Source organism: Equus quagga, chromosome 10 (genome assembly GCF_021613505.1).
Source record: "Equus quagga isolate Etosha38 chromosome 10, UCLA_HA_Equagga_1.0, whole genome shotgun sequence".
Classification (NCBI taxonomy): Eukaryota; Metazoa; Chordata; class Mammalia; order Perissodactyla; family Equidae; genus Equus; species Equus quagga.
The window spans coordinates 107925267-107947121 of record NC_060276.1 but is presented as its reverse complement, the minus strand read 5'-3'; the positions used below and the strand labels follow the sequence as shown (position 1 = coordinate 107947121).

At 43.2% G+C, this 21855-nt stretch overlaps 1 protein-coding gene across 1 annotated transcript in view; it reads right to left on the bottom strand.

Moving 5' to 3' along the window:
* Positions 1-13225, bottom strand: part of MAP3K15 (mitogen-activated protein kinase kinase kinase 15) — a 131983-nt gene extending 118758 nt beyond the window's left edge. The window contains exon 1 of the mRNA XM_046673390.1: positions 12661-13225. Within this exon, the coding sequence (XP_046529346.1) occupies positions 12661-13006 (346 nt within the window). The 5' untranslated portion in view covers positions 13007-13225. The remainder of the gene's footprint in view (positions 1-12660) is intronic.
* Between the last annotated feature and the right edge of the window lie 8630 nt (positions 13226-21855).

Genomic DNA, 21855 nt, shown 5'->3' with positions numbered 1-21855 from the left:
AAGGGGTGTAGTGGTGAATCTCCATTGTTTTTTTCTCTCTCTGCACCCCCAGCCTCAGACATGGGCACAGTTGTGGCAAGTGTGAGGCAGAGTGAGATAAGTAAGGTCTCAGCTTTCTGGTCATCAGAGTGAAAAGGGGAGCCCCAGTAAACCAGAAAGTACAAAACCGGACAGCACTGAAAAGGCTTTGAAATCAGAACTGACACCACAACTGAAACAGAACTTGGCAGCCTGAACCAACTAGGCCAGCTGCCTGCTAAAGCAAAAATATCAACAGACTCCATAGGATATAAACAAGGCCCAGAATCTCATAATGTAATATTTAAAATGTTCAGGTTACAATTCAAAATTACTTGGCATTCAAAGAAGAAGAAAAGTTTAAGCTCACATGGGAAAGGACAATCAACAGACTCCATTGACCAGATGACTCCAACATCAGAATTATCTGATAATGACTTTAAAGCAGTTATTATAAAAGTTCTCCAAGAAGTAAGGGCAAACACTCCTGAAAAGCATGGAAAAAACAGAAAGTCTCAACAAATAGAGAAGAACCAAATGGAAATTTCAGGAATGAAAAATAAAATAACCAAAATAAAAAAACTCACTAGATGGGCTCACAAGAAGAATGGAGATGACAGAAGGGTCAGTGAACTTAAAGATAGTTCAGTAGAAATTATCGAGTATGAACAACAGAGAGAAAAAAGACAGAGGAGTTATGCCCACATACAGAAAGATCTCCTAGAAATCCAAACCCTCTCCCAAAGACCCATAAACTAAAAGGAAAAAAAGGGCAGTGGGGGGGGGGGGAGAATCATAAATAGCTCTTAGAAAAAAGAGAAATATGCTCAGCTTCACACAGAATAAGAGAAATACAAGCTAAAACTAATTGAGATCCCATCTCTCAACTATCAGATTAACAAGAGTCCAGAAGATTGGCAATTTGTTTTGTTAATGAGACTGTAAAGAAAGACAACATGCAAAATAGTATAACCCACCCATAGGAATCTGACACTATCTACCAATTTATAGGTGCCCTTATTCTTTTATACATAAATGCCACTCCTGAGTACCTAACCACAAATTCACCACACAGGTATTAAATAGCACATGTGCACAGTTATTCATCGCAGCTTAGTAGCTAAAAAAATACATCCAAGAGTCCCTTAAAAAGGGATTGGTAAAATAAATAATGATACATCCACCCAATGAAGTACTATCCAGCTATAAAAAAGAATAAGAAAGCTTCCCATGTTCTAATTTGGAAAGGTGTCCAGGCTAAACTGTTAATGGACAAAACCAAGGTGTATAACAGCATATTTGGTCTGGTACATTTTGAATAAGAATGGATACTCATATGTGCTTACATTTACATAGCAGAAGTGATCAAACTTTTTCTATAAGGGGCCAGATAGTAAATATTTTCAGCTTTGTGTGCCACACAATCTCTGCCATTGCAGGCTGAAAGCAGCCATAGACGAATGGATGTGTTCCAATAAAACTTTATTTACAAAATAAAGGCAGCAAGTTGCAGGCTGTAGCTTGCTGATAACTGAAATAAAGAAACACTGTAAAGAGAAATAAGAAACTAGAAAAAATTTAGGGGAAATAGCATAGATGGGATAAAAGAAAAAAACAGATACATCGGACTTCATCAAAATTAAAAACTTGCGGGGCTGGCTCCATGGCCGAGTGGTTAAGTTCGCGTGCTCCGCTGTGGCGGCCCAGGGTTCGGATCCTGGGCGCAGACATGGCACCACTCGTCAGGCCACGTTGCGGCAGCGTCCCACATCCCACAACTAGAAGGACCTGCAACTAAGATATACAACTATGTATGGGGGGGTTTGGGAGGATAAAGCAGAAAAAAATAAAAGATTGGCAACAGTTGTTAGCTCAGGTGCCAATCTTTAAAAAAAAAAATAAATTTAAAAACTTGTGTGTGTTAAAGAACAGCATCAAGGGGCCAGCCCCATGGCCTAGTGGTTAAGTTTGGCGTACTCCACCTCAGCGGCCTGGGTTTGGTTCCTGGGCGCAGACTTCACCACTCGTTGGCAGCCATGTTGTGGTGGTGACCCATATACAAAACAGAGGAAGACTGGCACAGATGTTAGCTCAGGGTGAATCTTCCTCAAATAAAAAGAGGAAGATTGGGGCTGTCCCCACAGCCGAGTGGTTAAGTTCGCATGCTCTGCTTTGGCGGTCCAGGGTTTTGCCGGTTCAGATCCTGGGCGCAGACCTAGTACTACGCATCAAGCCACGCTGAGGCGGCAGCCCACACAGCACAACAAGAAGAACCTACAACTAGAATATAGAACTATGTACTGGGGGGGTTTGGGAAGAAGAAGAAGAAGAAAAAAGATTGGCAACAGATGTTAGCTCAGGGTGAATCTTCCTCAGCAAAAAAAAAAGTATAACCAAAGAATGGGAGAAAATATTTGCAAATCACATATCTGACAAGGGATCTCTCTCCAGAATACCTAAAGAAGTCTCACAACTCAATAATAAGATGGCAAATAACCCAACTAAAAAAAAGGCAAAGAATTTGAATAGACATTTCTCAAAGAAGATATACAAATGACCAATAAACACAGGAAAAGATATTCAACATTCTTAGTCATCAGGGAAATGCAAATCAAAATCACAATGAGATACCACTTTAAACCCACTGAGATGGCTATAATAAAAAAAAGACAACAAGTGTTGCTGAGCATGTGATGAAATTGGAACTCTCATACACTGCTGGTGGGAATATAAAATGGCGCAGCTGCTTTGGAAAATAGTTTTTTGGAAAGCAGTTCCTCAAAAGGTTAAATATAAGGCAGATGCAACCCAAGTTGTCCATTGATGGATGAGTGGATAAACAAAATGTAGCATATCCGTACAGTGGAATATTATTCAACCCTAAAAAGGAAATTCTGACACATACTACAACATGGATGAACCTTGAAGACATTATGCTAAATGAAAAAAGCCAGACACAAAAAACAAATACTGAATGATTCCACTTACATGAGGTATCTAGAGGAGTCAAAGTCATAGAAAGAGAAAGTGGAATGGTGACTGCCAGGAGCAGGGTGGGCGGGGAGAAATGGGAAGTTGTTGTTTAATGTGTACAAGAGTTTCAGTTTTGCAAGACGAAAAAGTTCTGGAGATTGGTTACAAAACGATGTGAATGTACTTAACATACTGAACTATACGCTTAGAAATGGTTAAGATGGTAGATTTCATATTTTTTTTAATCACAGTAAAAAATTTTTTTAAAGAAGGTTAAACATAGAGTTATCATATGACCCAGAAACTCTACCCCTAGGTACATACCCAAGAAAAATGCAAACGTATGTCCACATAAAAACTTGTAGCATTTTTCACAAGAGCCACAATTAGAAACAATCCCAATGTCCATCAACTGACGAATGGATAAATACAATGCGCTATATCCATACAACAGAATATTATTCAGCAATAAAAAAGGAATGAAGTACTGATATATACAACAGCACGGATCACCCTTGAAAACATGAATGAAAGAAGTCAATCACCAAAGACCACATATCCTATGATTCCACTTCCATGACTAAGCAAATCTATAGACAGAAAGTAGAGTAACGGTTGCCTGGGTCAGGGGCCAGGCGGCTGGAAGGGGGAACAACTGCTGATAGGTACAGGGTTCTTCTGAGGGGTAAGAAAAGCGGCCTGAAATCAGATTGTGGCGATGGCTGCGCAACTCTGCAGAGACACTAAAAACCACTGAATTGTACATTTTCAAGGGAAATTACATCTCCATAAAGCTGTTTTACAAAAAGAAAAAAAACAAGTACTAGAATATTCTTAGCAGTAGCACTGCTCATAATAGTCTCAAACTGGAAACTACTCAAATGTTCAGAGAAAACAAACTGTGGTATATTCCTAGAATAAAATACTATATAGAAATGAAAGGGAACAAATTATTGCTGTATTAACAATACAGAGGAATGCCACAAACATAACGGTGAATGAAAGGAGCCGGGCACTAAAAGCTACAAACTGTACTATTCCATTTATAAAAAGCACAGAAACAGGAAAAGCTAATCAAGGCTGATGAGAAATCAGGATAGTTGCTACTCTTGGCCAGGCTGGAAAACAGAAGTGATGACACTCTGGGGTGCTGTTGGCGTTCACTTTTTGATCCAGTTGCTGGGTTACATGGTGGGTACAGTTTGTGAAAACTCCGAGAGCAGTACACTTAAGATTATACCCTTTTCTGTATATATGCTATGACTCAACAAAAAGAAAAAATAAACAGTATATCTAAGCAGACTTTTCTGCCTTTTCCTCACCTCCATTCTTCAACACAGGGCCAGGAATGGAGTTAGGATGGAATCTCCAACCTCAAAGCTTTGGAATTTTTTTTTTTTGACCAACTGCAGGAGTATAATGTGACCCCACTACACGATGATTGTCCAGAGGATTCAAGCCCTGAGTCTTTACTATTTCACAAAGCACATTTCCTTCCATCCTGAGGTTCTGGTCTGTTTCCTGGTGGGAGCAAGAGGAAGGGGAAGCCACAGGGGACCGATATTTATTGAGCACTAAGTAAGTTCAGGGCCATGTGCTTGAATCTCTACCTACAGAATTTTTTAAATGAAGCTCAGAGATTTTAAGTAAGTTATCTGAGGTCACACAGCCAATACATGACTGGGCAGAAATTGAAACCTGATCCGTAAAGCCAATGTCCTTTCCCCTCTGCCACTTGTATTACCAAGGGCAGTGGGACACAAGGATGGAACACATGGTGGTGAAGTTTCATCATGGATTGGCTTGGGGAGTTTTTACTCCAGAGGGCCGAAAGGCAATTCACCTAAAGGACAACCTGCACTTCCTGTACTTTCCTGGAGGGTGAGAAGAAAGGGAGGCAGCTGTGGTCCTGCCAACTAACTCAAAGTACATGGAGACTCGTCCTGGGGCAAGACCGTCCCCCAGATGTTTGAGGCAAGGTACCAGGCTTGACTTTGTCAAAAGTCACCTGCGTCAAACTTAATTTGAGATGAATCAGACCTCAATGTAAAGGCTAAAACTATAAAGCTTTTACAAGAACACATAGAAGATTATCTGTACACCACCACCTGGAAATAAGCAAAGATTTCTTAGGGAGGACACAGACGGCAACTTTAACAGAAAGATATCTGAAATTAGACTTCATCAAAATTCAAGTTTCCTGCTCATTGAAAGTCACCAGGAAGTAGATGAATCAGCAAGCCACAGTCTGGGAGCAAATGTTCACAAAATACACTGCTGACAAAGGACTTGAATCCAGAACATATTAAAAAAACTCCTCTCAATAATAGGATGACAATCCAATTAAATGGGTAAATGGCTTGAACAAAGGAAGACATGTGCACGGCCAAAGAGCACACACAACAGTGCTCATCATCATTAACCATCAGGGAAAGGTGAATTAAAACCATAATGAGAAACCACTCCACCCCCTACTGGCAAGGCCAAACTTGAAAAGCTAGATAATACAAAGTGTTGGCGAGGACACAAAGCCACCAGAACTCTTGCACATTGATGCTAGGAATATAAAATGGTACAACCACTTTGGAAAAAGGTTCTGCAAGTTTCTTACATAGTTTAACATACACCTAACTTTGACTCAGCCATTCCATTTCTACATATTTACCTAAGAGGAATAAAACATGTGCCCACAAAAAAAGGCCTATATACAAATGTTCACAGCAGCTTTATTTATAATAGCCCCAAACTGGGAACAACTCAAACGTCCCTCAACAGAATGGATAACCCAGCTGGAGTATATTCATGCAATGGAATAGTACTTCGCATTAAAAAGGAACAAACTACTGATATACACAACCATAGGGATGAACCGCAAAAGCATCATGCTGAGCGAAGGATGTCAGACACTGAAGAATGCATTGATACAAAACTCTAGAAAATGCAAATCTAATCTACAGTGACAGCAAATCATTCCTTGCCTGGGGCCAGGAACGGGAGTGGAGAGGGGAATGAGTGGGACAGGACATGAGGGAACTTTCCAGGCAGATGGAAACTATACTGTGATAGGGTTTGGTTACACGGGTTTAGTCATTTCTCAAAGTTGTAAAGCTAAGATTGGCACACTCCGATGTATACATTTTACATTGAAAATGACTAAAAGTATAATAACAAAGTATGGGGTGGGTAGAGGTAAAGAAGAAGATGACAGACTGTTAATAATCGTTGAAGCTAGGTAATGTGCATGCTTGAAATTTTCCATAATTAAAAAAGATTTAAGAAAAGAATCATTTACATCTAATGTTCCTGCTTCTCTCCACCTTCTGTCTCCCTTCCACAGCCATGTCCAATTCTGCCTGGCCCCTGGGCTGCCCTCTCGCAGACTCCAATTCCTGAGTGAACTCTGCTTCCTGACAAGGTCCACTGCTCAACTCCCTTCCGCTCTGCAACTCCCCATCACCAACCAAGCCCCAACAACCGGCAGGCATTTTTGCCAAGCCCCGTCACACTCAATAGCTCACAACCTGTTCAAGGTGTTGGGAAACAAGAAGTTTTCCAGCTTGCTTTGCAGAAGTTCAGTCATGCCCACCTATATTATTTGACCAGGAGTTAAACAGCACCTGTCTCAAAACCTGATACATAGAGGGCTTTAAAAAATAGTTTATAATTTGTATTCCAAAAGATATGTTTGTAAGTTGACTTCTGGGAACTGAAAACACATTTTGTCCCAGTAACTAACAACATACAGCCAGTAAGGTAGTGAGCCAGCTCACAAATATGTATCTACCCTAACATCCACTGAGGGCTCAAATAGCAATGTCTCAATTACATGCTGCAGCTGCAATGCTTCTTTCATCAGTCAGCCCACGTGACTAAGAGATGAGGAAAGTTGCAGGTTCAACGCTGAGTCAGGAGCAGTAACAGCAGCTCAAAAAGGAGACAGCTCAGGGAAGGACCCCCATGAGTAAGCCAGCAGCCAGGTCCAGCAGAGACTAGCTGAGGTCCAGCCAGGGACCCGTGTGGTCTGGTCCCTGAACGTGGAGGCACTGTTGCCTGGGCCTGAGCAGGCCACGCCCCTGTCTCCATTAAATCCATGTGTCCCACAGGACCATCTTCCTTTGAACTTCATGCATTTTCCAGAATAATGAGGAAAGAGCACCAAATTATAAGAAATCTTAAGGCATCTTTAAGGCTCTTTCTTGAGCAGGGAGCAATACACCTGTGGATTAAGCCCACTATAGCTAGCTGAGAGATGCCTTCAGGTTTTTCTAGTAGAATGCATGGCAAGCTATATTAGTCAGGATAAGCTAGGCTATGCTGCCACAACAGACAAATACCCCAAACTTCAGCAGCTTAACTGCCATCTTGAACACATAACCTTTAAGTTTGCCACGACAGAGGCAAAGAGAGATGGAGGCAGTGCACCATCTAACTTCCTCAGTCACTTTCAAAGTGACACTTATTGATGCTGCTCACATTTCATTGGCCAGCACTAGTTACAAGGGCCCAAGGCAAGTACAAAGGAGATCAGGAAATGTGGAGAATATGTGGATGCTTGGTGGGCATTGTCTTTGCCACACAACGCATCAAGCTAATAAAGAATCCACGAATAACATCACAGATGGAGAAGCTAGACATAACCCACAAAAAGGGCAGCAAATAGAACCAGAGCTGACCGCATTTTAAACCAGTACATATGCTATTTTTGCAGAAAGCCCAATATTACTGTTGGATAAAAACTAACAATCACTACAGTATCATTTAATACAAAAGGAAAACATTATAGTCAAGCGTCGCTTAACAACAAGGCTACGTTCTGAGAAATGTGTTGTTAGGAGATCTCGTCGTTGTACAAACATCATAGCGTACTTACACAAACCTAGATGGTATCGCTTACTACACACCTAGGCTATATGGTACTAATATTATGGCACCATTGTCGTATATGCAGTCCATCACTGAGCAAACTGTCGTTATGTGGCACATGACTGTACCAAGCCTCCAAAACCAGTGAAACCCAAGGAAGAAGCTAGAATGTCTCCTCCCATTACTGGTACTAACCTGATGGTCCAAGCACCTGAATTCTATTTTCTTGGCCCACAGCAGCATAGTGTGGGGCCCCACAATTAGCATATATTATGAGCAGTGATGATCCATTACATGAAATGATACACGACTACACGGCCTGATTTTCTCTTGGAAAGGCACGCCCGTAGGAGACAATTTTCTAGTAGTTGGGCTTGATTTCATAACCCAAGTTGCACTCTCTCACCACTATAACACACAACTCCCAAATCTTAACAGCCTGACCAAATAAAAGCTTCTCTCTTGCTTATGCAAAATCCAAAGTGAATATTCCTGCTCCAACAGCTATCCTCCAAAGAGTGGCTCAGACATCCAGGTGCCTTCCACCTTGTGCCACGGCCGTCTTCTATACTGAGCCTCCAAGGTCCCTACGGAGACCATGGGAAGGGATGAGGCAGTATTGGAAGGTCTCCTAGATACTCAACGCCTTGGCCCAGAAGTGACAGGCATCATTTGTACTTACATCTCATCAGCCAGAACTAGTTATACAGCCCACCTAGACTCAAAGGGTGCTAGGAAATGCAGCCCCCACTTCCCAGCAGCAACTAGGAGCACGAATCTCCTGGTCACTCAGCTATCTCTGCAACACTTCGTATCCTCCAAATGACTCTTATATGAGTCAGCCAGAAAAGGGGTATCATCAGGATGGAGCGAAGCCAAATAGCTCATCTAGAGACTGAAGCCCTGGTCTTGGTCTTCTTGTCAATGTTCAGGAAGTACACGGATTTTCTGTTGTAGGGGGCAATACCTCACAATTATCAAAATCAGTGTGAACGTAACTGGAAAAAAAATCAGAAGCAGGTCCCCTGGGTCGGGAAAGTAGCATTCCAATGAGGTTCAGAGAGGAGAGAAGTTAGGCAGAGCCAGACACAACAGGCATGGGAAGATAACTTGCGTCCCGAGGCAGTCAGGGACAGGACTTGATCAAAGGGGCTGTTCTTGTCATTTGAGCAGTTCTAGCTATCTCAAGAAGGCTGCAAATTAGCACACAGGTGGAGGCCCTAACCTAGATCCGTCACTAACTAACCACCAAACTAAGTGGAGAGTAAACCTACATCAATAACATGGTGCACTCCCAGGAGATAAATGTAGCGTACTCTACTGGACCATATCCCAGCCTAAGGTTTGATACGACAGTAAGTGACATCAATTACAGCATCCTGGGAGAACAGCTTCCATGGTCAAAATGTTTGGGAAGGCATGAGACAGTTACACAGGTTTCCTTCCTGCAGGATGGCTGCATCTTTGATATGTTCACAAGCACTGTGAACCTCCAGGAGGGAGACTCAGCACGCACTTGAGAAAGGAGAGGAGGCTGCTCTGTGTAAATACACTCCACACACACAGTAAGTTAGCTAAAGTCATGGCTACGAATTCTGCTAAAGTAGAGAAATGGGCACTTCAACCAAAGGAGTCAAGGCATATCTAGAAGGGGTTTCTTCCACACACACAAAAAAGAGAAGACATGTTTTGTTCTCCAAATACTGGAAGTAACCAAGCAACTGACCCTCACTTGCTGAATTTGATAGTTCTACCGAATTCAAGACTCTCATCTTTCAAGATGAATGATGGATGCTAAAAAAAAAAAAGCTGGTCCTTCTCTGGGCCACAGGCACAGAGAGATGACCACCACCTCTGCTAAAAGCAAATGGGATGTCCCTCAAAAAAGGAAACATAGAATTACCATATGACCCAGCAATTCCACATCTGGGTATAGACCCAAAAAAGTGAAAGCAGAGACTTGGACAGATATTTAGATACCTCTGGTCATTACAGCATTATTCAGAACAGCGTAAAGGCGGAAACGACCCAAATGCCCATCGACAGATGCATGGATTAACATAGCATGGTATATGCATACAATGGAGTTTTAACCTTTAAAAGGGGTGTTCTGATACGTGGTGCAACATGGATGTACCTTGAAGATTATGTTAAGTGAAGTAAGCCAGACACAAAAAGACAAATACTGTACAATTCCACTTATATGAAGTATCTAGAACAGGCAAATTCATAGAGACAGAAAGCACAGCAGCAGTTACCAGGGGCTGGGGGAGTGTGAGATGGCCAGTTATTGTTTAAGGGGTAGAGAGTTTCTGTTTGGGAGGATGAAAAAGTTCTGGAGATGGATATTGGAGACGACGGCACAACAGTGCGAATGTACTTAACGCCACTGAAATGCACACTCAGAAGTTAAAACGGCCAATATTATGTTATGTATTTTACCACAATTTTTTTTTAAAAGCCAATGAGATGCTCCCGCCCCTCACGGCCCATGGCAGTTTTCTTTCACGACAGCGTCCACTTGTTCTTGCTCAGGTTGAAGGCCTGCCTGTGGTTCTCCTGCAGCCCACTGAATCACCCAGGCACTGGTGACACATAACCTCCAATTCAGACCCACATAGGACCACAGAAAACGGCACAAGGAGATGGAAAACAAAATCCAACCCAGCCTTGACTTGTTACGAGAACGGGAGATAGGAAGTGCTTGATTTCACATCTGCGATCTTCCCTAAAACACACGTAGAACAGTTCAACAGTCCCCCTGCCTTGTAAGCAATTTTCTAGAACAGCACTGTCCGAGGGGACCTTCTGTGATGAGGAAAATACTCTCTCTTTTCACCGTGCCTGTTGAGCTCTTGAAATGTGGCTAGTGCAAATCAGGAACTAACTCTACCTTGCTGCATTTTAACTACTTTAAATGTAAACAGCCACCTGTGGCTAGTGGCCACCGCAATGGACAGCGTGGTTTTAGAACTTTTACAAAGAAGCCAAAGGGACAGATTCATATCTTTTTGGTGGAGATGCCAAAAAGCTGTCAGGGGTAGGGATCAGGAAGGCAGGAGAGGTGGCGGGGGTAAGGGAGGGTGTCTGTTTAATCCATAAACCCATTTATTAGAATCGGATATATGAAAACATATCCTTTGTCAAACCTATGAAAAGAATTTATTAGTTATAATGATGTGCTGAGAAATGATTTATTCAAGACCAGGCCAAGGTCAACCAAAGGAGCTATGTGGTGCAGCTGAAAACTCTAGGCCATTGGGGCCCAGAGAAAGAACAAGGGATGTGCCTGCTGTGTAGCTCTGGAATTGAAAGCCCAAGATTCCTAACAGAGTGAACCTTCACCGGCCACCCGAGGGCAGGGTCGTGTTAGCAGATGAGGGCTTGTTTTACACACACAGCCCCCACCCCAGAGAAGCAAAGCCACTGCGCACCAGTTTTTCAGAGTTGGCACCAGGAGGCTATAGTTGTGCCTAATTGCACAAGGGACATTTAACCCTTCAGGGAAGAGTCTGTTGAAACTCCAACTTTGGAGGAAAATGAATAGAAGTGGAGAAAACAGAATGATTCCAGATGAAGTGGGCTTCTGAACAACTTTTCTAAAAGATGTTGTGCTGAATAGTACACTCAGAGTGGTCAGAAATGTCAAGAGGCTGTTTTCAATGGGCCCAGCTGCCACTTGTTTGAACAAGCCTGACACCCCGCCCCACTTCCAGCTGGGGAGATTTGCTCTGCAGAGAACAGATCCATGTTACCTCCAGCAAAGAAAAGATAGTAAGAAATCCAGCTTACTACTTCAGCATGGCATGGCCAGGGTCTTAAAGAAACTCCCCGTTTACCTTCTCAGATGCTTCTAGGTTTAGGGTAGGCACGGCTACTCTCTTTTCACTGGTGAAGAAACCAAAGAGCAAGGACTCCCAGGTAATTACGCTCTCGCGTACAACACTTATGAATGTCACCCAAGTGCCAGAGGCCTAGATTTTAAAGGTTCGATAAGGAAAACAGCCAATCAATACTCCATTCCCCACCTAGAGAAACTCTTGCCAACCGAAAGTATTGATTTTATGGCTGGATTCTCATGGCACACTTATTACTGTGAGCTTAGAGATCTAGTGTCCCATCCCAGCAACGGAGGAGACCCTGAAGCCCTGAATGCTTGTGCCTTGCGGGATAAAATCTATCTGCCACACTGGTGCTAGAGCACAGCCCTACTGTCAACATGTGTTGGTGGATGGGAATTAAAGTGTGCAAAAGAACACTGGCGCATTTCCAAGAAGCACCCCCCCACACACACACATACACACACTTACATACTCTCAATTGTAACACACCAACTCCCACTCTTGGGTGCAGAATGGAATCACCTGGGAAGCATTAAACAATCCTGAGGCCTCAGATTCTCATGTCGCTGGTCTGGGATAGCCCGGGCATGGGGAGTTTTAAAAGCTCCCCAGGTGATTCTCATGTGTAACCAGGGCTGGGACCCACTGCTGCAAGGGACATCCAGGAGGGAGGAAGTAAAAGTTGGATAAGTGGTGGGCAGGGAGACTGTTTCTTGGGTCATCTGATGTCTAAGGAGACTGAAGAATAAAGAGGTCTAAATGCCAGTGTCTTCTGTTTTCTTATCTGTAGAGAGTACAACGCTGCCTACTGTCCCCTGCCCAAAAGGCAGGGCGGTCCCGTCGAAATAGCGGGACGTCAGGGCATGCTAGGATGGGGGCGGGGGGGGGGGGGGGGGGGGGGCGGGGGCGAGGATAAGGAAAGCAGGCAGGAGCAGGGTGGGGGCGAAAGAGGCACCCGCCTCACCTGCATCGTAGAAGGCGTCGAGCACGGCCGTTTCCCCGAAGTCGAGCTCCCCGAAGGGCACGGAGGTCAGGTGGGCGCCCTCGGCCTCGCAGGCCCGCAGCAGGCACTGGCGCGCCCCCGCCTCGGGGCCACCAGCCGTGCCACCCTGGGGGCTCTCGCTGCGCACGTATACTGCCCGCAAAGCCCGCTGTGGCCCGCCCTCGCCCCCGCCCCCAACGCCCTCGGCCGCCCCGTCGGGCTCCGCCGGTGCAGCCGCGCCCTCGCCCCCCGGAGGCAGCGGGCATTGTGGAGACTCGGCCGCCGCCCCGAGCGCCCCAGCAGGGGCAGTCCCGCCGCCGCTCTCCATGTGGCTGCCCTGCACGCCCTTCCTTGGTCCCACCTCCGCGCGAGTGGCTGGCGGCTGCGATCGGCGGGGTCCCACAAGCAGTCCCGGCACCTGCTCCTGGGGCGCGGGAGGGAGCTGGGGGCGCGGGAGGGAGCTGGGGACCCAGCGCGCGCCGGGGGCCCCGCGGCTGGCAGGTGATGGAGGAGCCCCTCCGCTGCGGACAGAAGCTCGAGCCCCACAGACCCCAAGCGCCCTTTGAAGGCTTGGGGGGGAGAGAGGCGGGGGCTGGGGACGTCAGGACGAGCCGAGGGCGAGGGGAGGGCTGGGACGGGTGGCGGGGCAGGAGCGGGCAGGGCGCCCCCTGCCGCGTCCCCTGGGCAGCGTCCGGAGAAGGGCGGATTCATGCATTGCAGGATTTTGTTGTTGTTGCTTTCCCTGCAGCCTGACCAACAGTGGGAGCCCCAATTTCTTTTTTCTCAAAACAATTTGAGGCTTTTCAAGCAGAGTTAAAAACTCTTTCAAGGCGCTGGTTGGACATAAATATTCAACTCCAAACTCAATAGGAAGGTGGTTTTAACCAGAATTGAGCTGAGCAGATGCTTATTTAGAACGCCTGATTTTGCATTCCTTGTCCCCAGTTGCCAAGATCATGGGCCTCCTGAGCCCAGTCCTGGGGACCCGCTCATCCTGACTTTCAGTGTGACCTTGACAAAGCACCAGGATGCACCAGCAACAAACTTTGTTTAAATAGACTCCACGGAGGCTGCCTGCCCAACCTATGCAATGCTGTGAGCCCAAAGGGATCGTCACCCTAGATCTTGCCCACCACACGATTTTAAGCCCAAATATTAAAAAGTAGTATTACCACTGCAGGTAGTACCTGAACTTAAAAGATGGGATGCACTAGACGTTGTCACAAGGCTTTGGGATTTTTTTTCATTTTTAATTGTTTTATTGAGATATAATTCAGAAATCATCCCATTCACCCATTTAAGTTGTTTTTAGTATAGTTACAGAGTTGAGCAGCCATTACCACACTCAGGTTTAGAACATTTTCATCCTCTCCCCCCCAAAACCCAGTACCCATTAGCAGTCACTTTCCATTTCCCTCCCCAACACCCCTCAGCCTTAGACAACCACCAGTATACTTTCTGACTCTGTAGGTTTGCCTATTCTGAACATTTCATATACATGGACTCATACGTGTGTGGACAGAGGTTTTCATTTGTCTTGGGTATAGACCTAGGAATGGGATTTCTGGGTCATATGGCAACTCTGTGTTTAATCTTTGGAGAAATTGCCGCTGTTTTCCACAGCAGCTCCACCATTTTACATTCCCACCAGAGCATACCAGGGTTCCAATATCTGCACGTGCTCGCCAACACTTGTTATTGTCTGTTTGATTATAGCCATCCTAGTGGGAATGAAGTGGTACCTCATTGTGATTTTGATTTGCACCTCCCTAGTAACTAATGAGGTTGAACATCTTGTCATGTGCTTATTTGCTATTTGTATAATTTCTTTGGAGAAATGCCCATTTGGAAACTTTGCCCATGTTTAATTGTGTATTTATCTTTTTATTATTGAGTTGTAAAAGTTTTGTTATGTATTGTGGGTACAAGTCCCTTATCAGATATGTGATTTGCAAGTATTTTCTCCCCTTCTGTGGGCGCTCAGTTTCTTGATGGTGTCCTTGACAGCACATCACAAGCCATTTTGACACAAGTAAAATAGGACTTAACCTTACAAAACAACAATTTGGCTTCTCTTCACGTTTCGGTAATAATACAGCCCATCCCTCCACCCCACCCCCAAAAGAAAGCAGAAACTGCCAGTATAAATCTTTGAAGAAATCCTGCCCTAATTCCAGTCCTGGTAGGAATTAGGAACTTCACAAATGACATCAATGTGCACCCTCTTTTGTGGCCAATAAATGGAAAATAGGCTCTGAGGAAATCTACAAAAACACACAGACCAGAGTTGGGAAGAGCAAAGCTAGGGAAAACTTTCAACACCTCTAAGATTTTTTTTTAATATGATGCTATAAAAGGACACATTCTTTGCAACCTTGTAACGCATAATAATAGTAATTTTCCTAATGTGCCTGTTTGAGATTATTCCAATGACTGGCACAGCCTTCAGAGGGGCAAAGGTGCCCATTTCACAATTGCTTACCAGTCTTGCTGTTGTCCCCACTTTGGTCTTCCCACATTCCTTCCAGCTCTCACTGGGGTTCTGCTGACTAAGGCACACAGGAGTTGTGAATTCTGGCTTGAATAGTATCTGCGTCTAAACACAAACACTGCTGAATAAAGAACCCAGTATTTACTCAGCTAATGAGCGTCTCCCCGGCAGTTGGCACACACAGGCCACCTTCTCATTGTCTCCAGTAATTTGCACACCTGAAACATGCCCCAGCCCCTTCTCCCAAGGTCCTTCCTGCCTCCCCGCCAGCCCCGCTGAGGAGAAAATTGCAAAATGCTGGATTAGTCTTTTCTGTTTAGTTGAACAATTGTTCCATTCTTACCCCTTCCTTGCCTCTTACTAAGTGCATGTCCTGGAAACCCCTTTGCCCCGACGCAGAGATGTCATTTGGACTAGAACAGTGGATTGAAGAATAGAGTGGAGGCACTGTAGCTAAAGAGTAAGATTAAATCTAGGCGTTTTTCTCATTTCCTTTCTTTTATTTTACACTTGTTACTCATACCAATTGTGGTCAAACTAGTTAGTTCTTTGACTCATTCAACCTTGTAAAAAATATTTTAGCTACCATGCATGTGGCAGCTTCATTCCTTTTTTCATTGTACCCAAGGGCCAGTAGCAAATAGTGACAAAAGAGAAACAACCATGTTGCACAATATTATATGTATGTGCTGGGAAAACGTTAACATATACAGTAATTCAACAAGATTTATAGAACACCTATTCTGTGTCAGGCACTGTCCTTGGTGTTGAGTATGTCATAGTGAACAACACAGCCAAAGTCCCTGCTGTCACGTTAGATGCAGATGCTGAGATAGAGAGAGAGATGGATATGGCTATAGACCTGTGTATGGATGCTATAAATATTGTATGGACATAGATTATTGTAATCTGCCATAAAATACAAGAAAAATAAACTGGATGGATGAAACTCCTAAGAAGTGTTAAGCATAGACTGTATGTAAAATGCTAGCTTATGAAATATAGGTGAAACTCATATGTTTTAAGTATATGTAATGAATAAGTAGCTTGTGAGAAAGGTGGACTTCATAAGATGTATTAAAAATTATAACATATTTCCAAGACATACTACAGACGGAATATATGATGGACCAAACAAGAGTGTTACTTATAGATAGATAGGGATGGAAAGACCAAGTCGTTAGGTATGAGCATGAAATCTCTGAACTGACAGTTATGTCACCTCTAAATAGACCACCCATTGGTGGCACGCAGTATAGTCCCATTCTCATCCCACGTGTCCTCTACCTTCTTGAACATACGGAATATGGTTATAATAACTGTTTGAATGTTCTTGTCTACCAATACTATCATCTGTTTTATTGCTGGATCATTTCTATTAATTTTTCTCCTCATTGTGGGTCATATTTTCCCACTGTGCCTGTCTGGTAATTTTTTATTAGATGCCACACATTGTGAATTTTACCTTAATGAGTATTGCAGATTTTTGTCTTCCTATATTCTTTTCTTATTCTTCTCCTCCCCAAAGCCCCCCAGAGCACAGTTGTATATTCTAGTTATGAGTGCTTCTGGTTGTGCTATGTGGGACACCACCTCAGCAGGGCCTGACGATCGGTGCCGTGTCCACGCCCAGGATCCGAACCGGCAAAACCCTGGGCCGCTAAAGCAGAGCACACGAACTCAACAACTTGGCCACGGGGCTGGCCCCTTATAAATATTCTTGAGCTTTATTCTGGGACACAGTTAAGTTACTTGGAAACAGTTTGATCCTTTTCAGCTTTAAGTGAGATGGGAGCAGCTTTTAGGCTAGGGCTAATTAATCCCCTCTACTGAGGCAATCCCCTCTGAGTACTGTCCCCAGTGTCCTGTGAATTACAATGTTTTCCATTCTGGCCAGTGGAAGCAGAAACTATTCAGGCCCTATGGGACCTCCATGGATCATTCCCTCTAATCCATTCAGGTGGTTCTTTCCCCAGCCTCAGGAAGTGTCTTTATACACAGGTGCTGGTCGCTACTCTGCTGAAGATTCCAGATCTACACATCTCTGGAACTCTTTGTGCGGCTCTCTCCTCTCCGGTACTCAAACCGTAGCCTCTTTGGTCTCCTTGGACTTCCAGCGCCATCTACTCAACTCAGGAGACAACTGGGCTCCCTTTCTCAGCTCTATGGTCTGGAAACTCTCACGAGGCAGTAAGCTGGGAAATTGTGGGGCTCACTTTGTTTGTTTCCCTTTCTCTGGGATCTCTGTCCTGTGTTCTGCTTGTATAGGATTTTTGCAACTTTTTCTGAAAAAGTCTGAGATTCTTTTAGGATGAAAAGACTTAAAAGTTTTTTTTTTTTTTTTTTTAAAGATTGGCCCCTGGGCTAACAACAGTTGCCAATCTTCCTTTTTTTTCTTTTTCTTTGTTGCAGGTGCTTCTATTTGTGGGACATGGGACGCCGCCTCAACGTGGCCTGACGAGCGGTGCCATGTTCGCGCCCAGGATCCGAACCCTGGGCTGCCGCAGCGGAGCGTATGAACTTAACCACTCGGCCACAGAGCCGGCTCCTAAAAGTTTTAAAATGGAAAAGGAAAGCACTTCTCCCCTCTCCAGTCTAGGCCTGCTATAGGCTGACCACTTATGGCAGAAAAAGGTGGAGCAAAATTGGCTTCTTCTCTCCTCTTCCACCTTGCTAGGCACCTGTACAAGGTGGGGGCTATGTAGCAGGAGGATCTAAGACAACCCCACTGATGGCTTTCTTGCGCTGGGACCACATGCGGTCCCGGGGAAACACATACCCTTCGCCCCACAACCTCTGGGAGTTCTGGCTGCTCCCATTCAGCCCCTCTTTCACTGCAACCATTTGAGCATCCAGCCAGCCATCTCACCCTCTAGATTTCTGAGGTATGGCTCAGACACTTGTCCTCTATGTCCTGAAAACTTCTTGGGACATTTGTAGCAAACTATCTTTGAGTCCTTTCCCTAGGCTCATGGTAAGTAGTAGGCAACACTCCAACACCCTAATTGGCAGGAACTCACCAGCACACCATTATGTCCCCCAAAATACTCTTCTAATTGCCAATTTCCTTTTCTGGGAATGTCCAGCCCCACTTTGAAGCTGAACATTTTGTTTCTGGTGCAAGACCGTCCAGAGTTCTCTTTTCTTTCTGCCATCAACTTTCTGCTACCAGTAACATTCCAAATGGTACCTGCTTCATCAGCCTGGGGCCTGGAGTGAAGATGGTGGTAACATGAACCAGAGCTCCCACTTGACTAACAATGGACATTGAACAAAAACTTGAAAGAGATGAGAGTGTTAGCCATGCAAATATGTGCGGGAAGAGCATTGCAGGCAGAGGGAAGAGCCAGTGCAAAGGCCCTAAGGTACCCTGGTATGCTCAAAGAAGAGTAAGGCCAGTATCTCTAGATATTTAGAATTCCATCATCTTACTTTTTAACAAGCTCTAGTTTCTAGAAAGTTCTTCCATATATTTAAATGAAATCTTCTCTTGTAACTTCTACCCATTGATTCTAATTTAATAATTCTTCCATATGGCAGCTTTCCAAGTACTGCTGTTAGGTCTTCTTTTTTTCAGGTGATACCCCACCTCCCAGACCCTTCAATCATTTCTCCATGACATAATTTCCGGGCTACTCACCACCTTGATGATTCTCTTCTAGAAGATTCCCTATTTGTCTCTATTTGCTGTTGTGTGTGTGCAAAAGACTTTAAAATTAAACATTTTTATTTTTAGATAATTGTAGGTTCATATGCAGTTGTAAGAAATCATACAGAGAGATCTAGCATACTCTTTAACCAGTTTGCCCCAATGATAACATCTTCCTAAATGACAGTAAACTATCACCAGGATATTGACATTGATACAGTCAAGATACAGAACAATTCCATCACCACACAGATCCCTCCTGTTGCCCTTTGGTTGCCACACCCATCTCCCTCCTCACTCCATATACCTAACTGCTGGCAACCACTAATCTGTTCTCCATTTCTATAACTTGTCATTTCAAGAAAGTTATATAAATGGAATCATATAGTATGTAACCTTTTAGGATTTTTTTTCACGCAGCATAATTCCCTTGAGATTCATCAAAATTGCTGCATGTATCAGTAGTCCATTCCATTTATTGCTGAGCACTATTCCATGGTAGGGATGTACCACAGTTTCTTTAACCATTCACCCTTTGAAGGACACCTGGGTTTCCAGTTTGAAGCTATTATGAATAAAGCTGCTATGAACATTCATGTACAGGTTTTTGTGTAAGCATAAGTTTTCATTTATCTGGGATAAATGCCCAGGAGTACAAATTCTGGGTCATATGGAAGTTGCAAGTTTAATTTTTTAAGAAACTGCCAAGTTGTTTTCCAGAGTGGCTGTACCATTTCACATACCCACCAGCAATGTATGAGTGATCCAGTTTCTCCACATCCTTACCAGTATTTGGTGTTGCCACTTTTTTATTTTAGCCATTCTATCAGGTGTGCAGGAATATTTCATTGTGGTTTTAATTTGCATTTTCCCAGTGGATAATGATGTTGAACATCTTTTCGTGTGCTTATTTCCTATCTGTACATCCTTCTTGGTGAATGTCTGTTTATATCTTGTGTCGATTTTCTAATGGGAATGTTTGGGTTTTTACTGTTGAGTTTTGAGTGTTCTTTATATATTCTAGATACTAGTCCTTTGTTAGATATGTGGTTTCAAATATTTTCTCTTGGTCTGTAGCTTGTCTTTTGATCCTCTTAACAGGGTCTTTCATAGAACAAAAGTTTTTAATCTTGATGAGGCCGAATTTATCCATTTTTCCATTTATGGATTGTGCTTTTGATTTCAAGTTAAAGAACTCTTTGCCGGGGCTGGCCCAGTGGTGCAGTGGTTAAGTTCTCACGTTCCGCTTCGACAGCCCAGTGTTTGCCAGTTCGGATCCCGGGTGCAGACGTGGCACCGCTTATCAAGCCATGCTGTGGTATGCGTCCCACATATAAACTAGAGGAAGATGGGCATGGATGTTAGCTCAGGACGAGTCTTCCTCAGCAAAAAGAGGAGGATTGGTGGCAGATGTTAGCTCAGGGCTAATCTTCCTCAAAAACAAAACAAAACAAAACAAAACAAGAACTCTTTGCTTGGCTCTAAAGTCCAAAGATTTTCCTCCCATGTTTTTTCCTAAAAGTTTCATAGTTTTGCACTTTACATTTAAAATCCATTTTGAGTGAATTTTTATAAGGTATGAGCATTAGGTAGAGGTTCATTTTTTGCCTCTGGATGTTCAACTGATCTAGTATCATTTGATAAAAAAGCTATCTTTCCTTCATTGAATTGCTTTTGCTCTTTTGTCAAAAATCAGTTGGGCATATTTGTGTGCATCTATTTCTGGGTTCTCTATTCTGTTCCAATGACCTATGTATTTATCCCTCCACCAATAAGCTGCTGTTTTGATTGCTGAAGCTATCTAGTAGCCCTTAATATTGGATAGCGTGATTCCTCCTTTATTCTTCTTTTCCAAGATTGTGTTAGCTATATTAGGGCCTGTGTTTTTCCATATAAATTTCAGAATAAGCCTGTCTATGTCTACGCAAAACCTTGCTAGCATTTTGATAGGAATTACATAAACCTATAGATCAATTTGGAAAGAATTAGCATCTTTATTATGTTGAATCTTCCAATCTATGAACACAGTATTCCTCTCCATTTATTTAGACCGTCTGATTTCTTTCATTACAATTTTCTAATTTTCAGCATCCAAATCTTATACATATATATTAACTTTATACCCAAGTATTTAATTTTTTTAGAGTGTAAATGGCATGGTGTTTTTAATTTCAGGTTCCACATGTTCATTGTTAGTATGTAGAAATACAAATGTTTTTGTGAATTGCATTTGTATTATTACATGACCTTGCTGAGCTCACTTACTAGTTCAGGAGGTTTTTTGGGTTTTTTATTGGGATTTTCCATGTAGACAATCATGTAATCTGCAAATAGGGATAGTTTTATTTCTTCTTTCCAATCTGCATGCCTTGCATTTTCTTTTCTTGCCTTATTGCTATGGCTAGAAGTTGCAGTTCTATGTTGAAGAGGAGCAGTGAGAATGGGCCTCCTTGCCTTGCTCCAATCTTAGAGAGAAAGCATTCAGTCTTTCACCCTAAGTATGATGTTAGCTGTGGGTTTTTTGTAGATGCTATTTATCAAGTTAAGGAAGTTTCCCTCTATTTCTTGTTCACTGAGAGTTTTGATTGTGCACAGGTATTGGATTTTTTTTTCCCAAATGCTTCCTCTGCATCAATTGATATGATCATATGATTTTTCTTCTTTAGCCTATTGATATGGTGGATTACACTGACTGATTTTCAAATGTTGAATTTGCATACATGGAATAAATTCTACTTGGTTGTGGTGTATAATTCTTTTTATACATTGCTGGATTTTATTTGCTAATATTTTATTGAGGATATTTGCATCTAGGCTCATGAGATATGCTGGCCTGTTGTTTTCTTTTCTTTTCTTTTTTGGTACTGCCTTTTCCTTGTTTTAGTATCAGAGTAATACTAGCTTTATAAAATGATTTGGGAAGTATTCTGTCCTCTTCTGTTTTCTGGAAGAGATTGTGTAAAATTGGTGTTACTTTTTAAAATATTTGGTAGAACCCTCCAGTGAAACCATTTGGACCTGAGATTTCTTTTTCAGA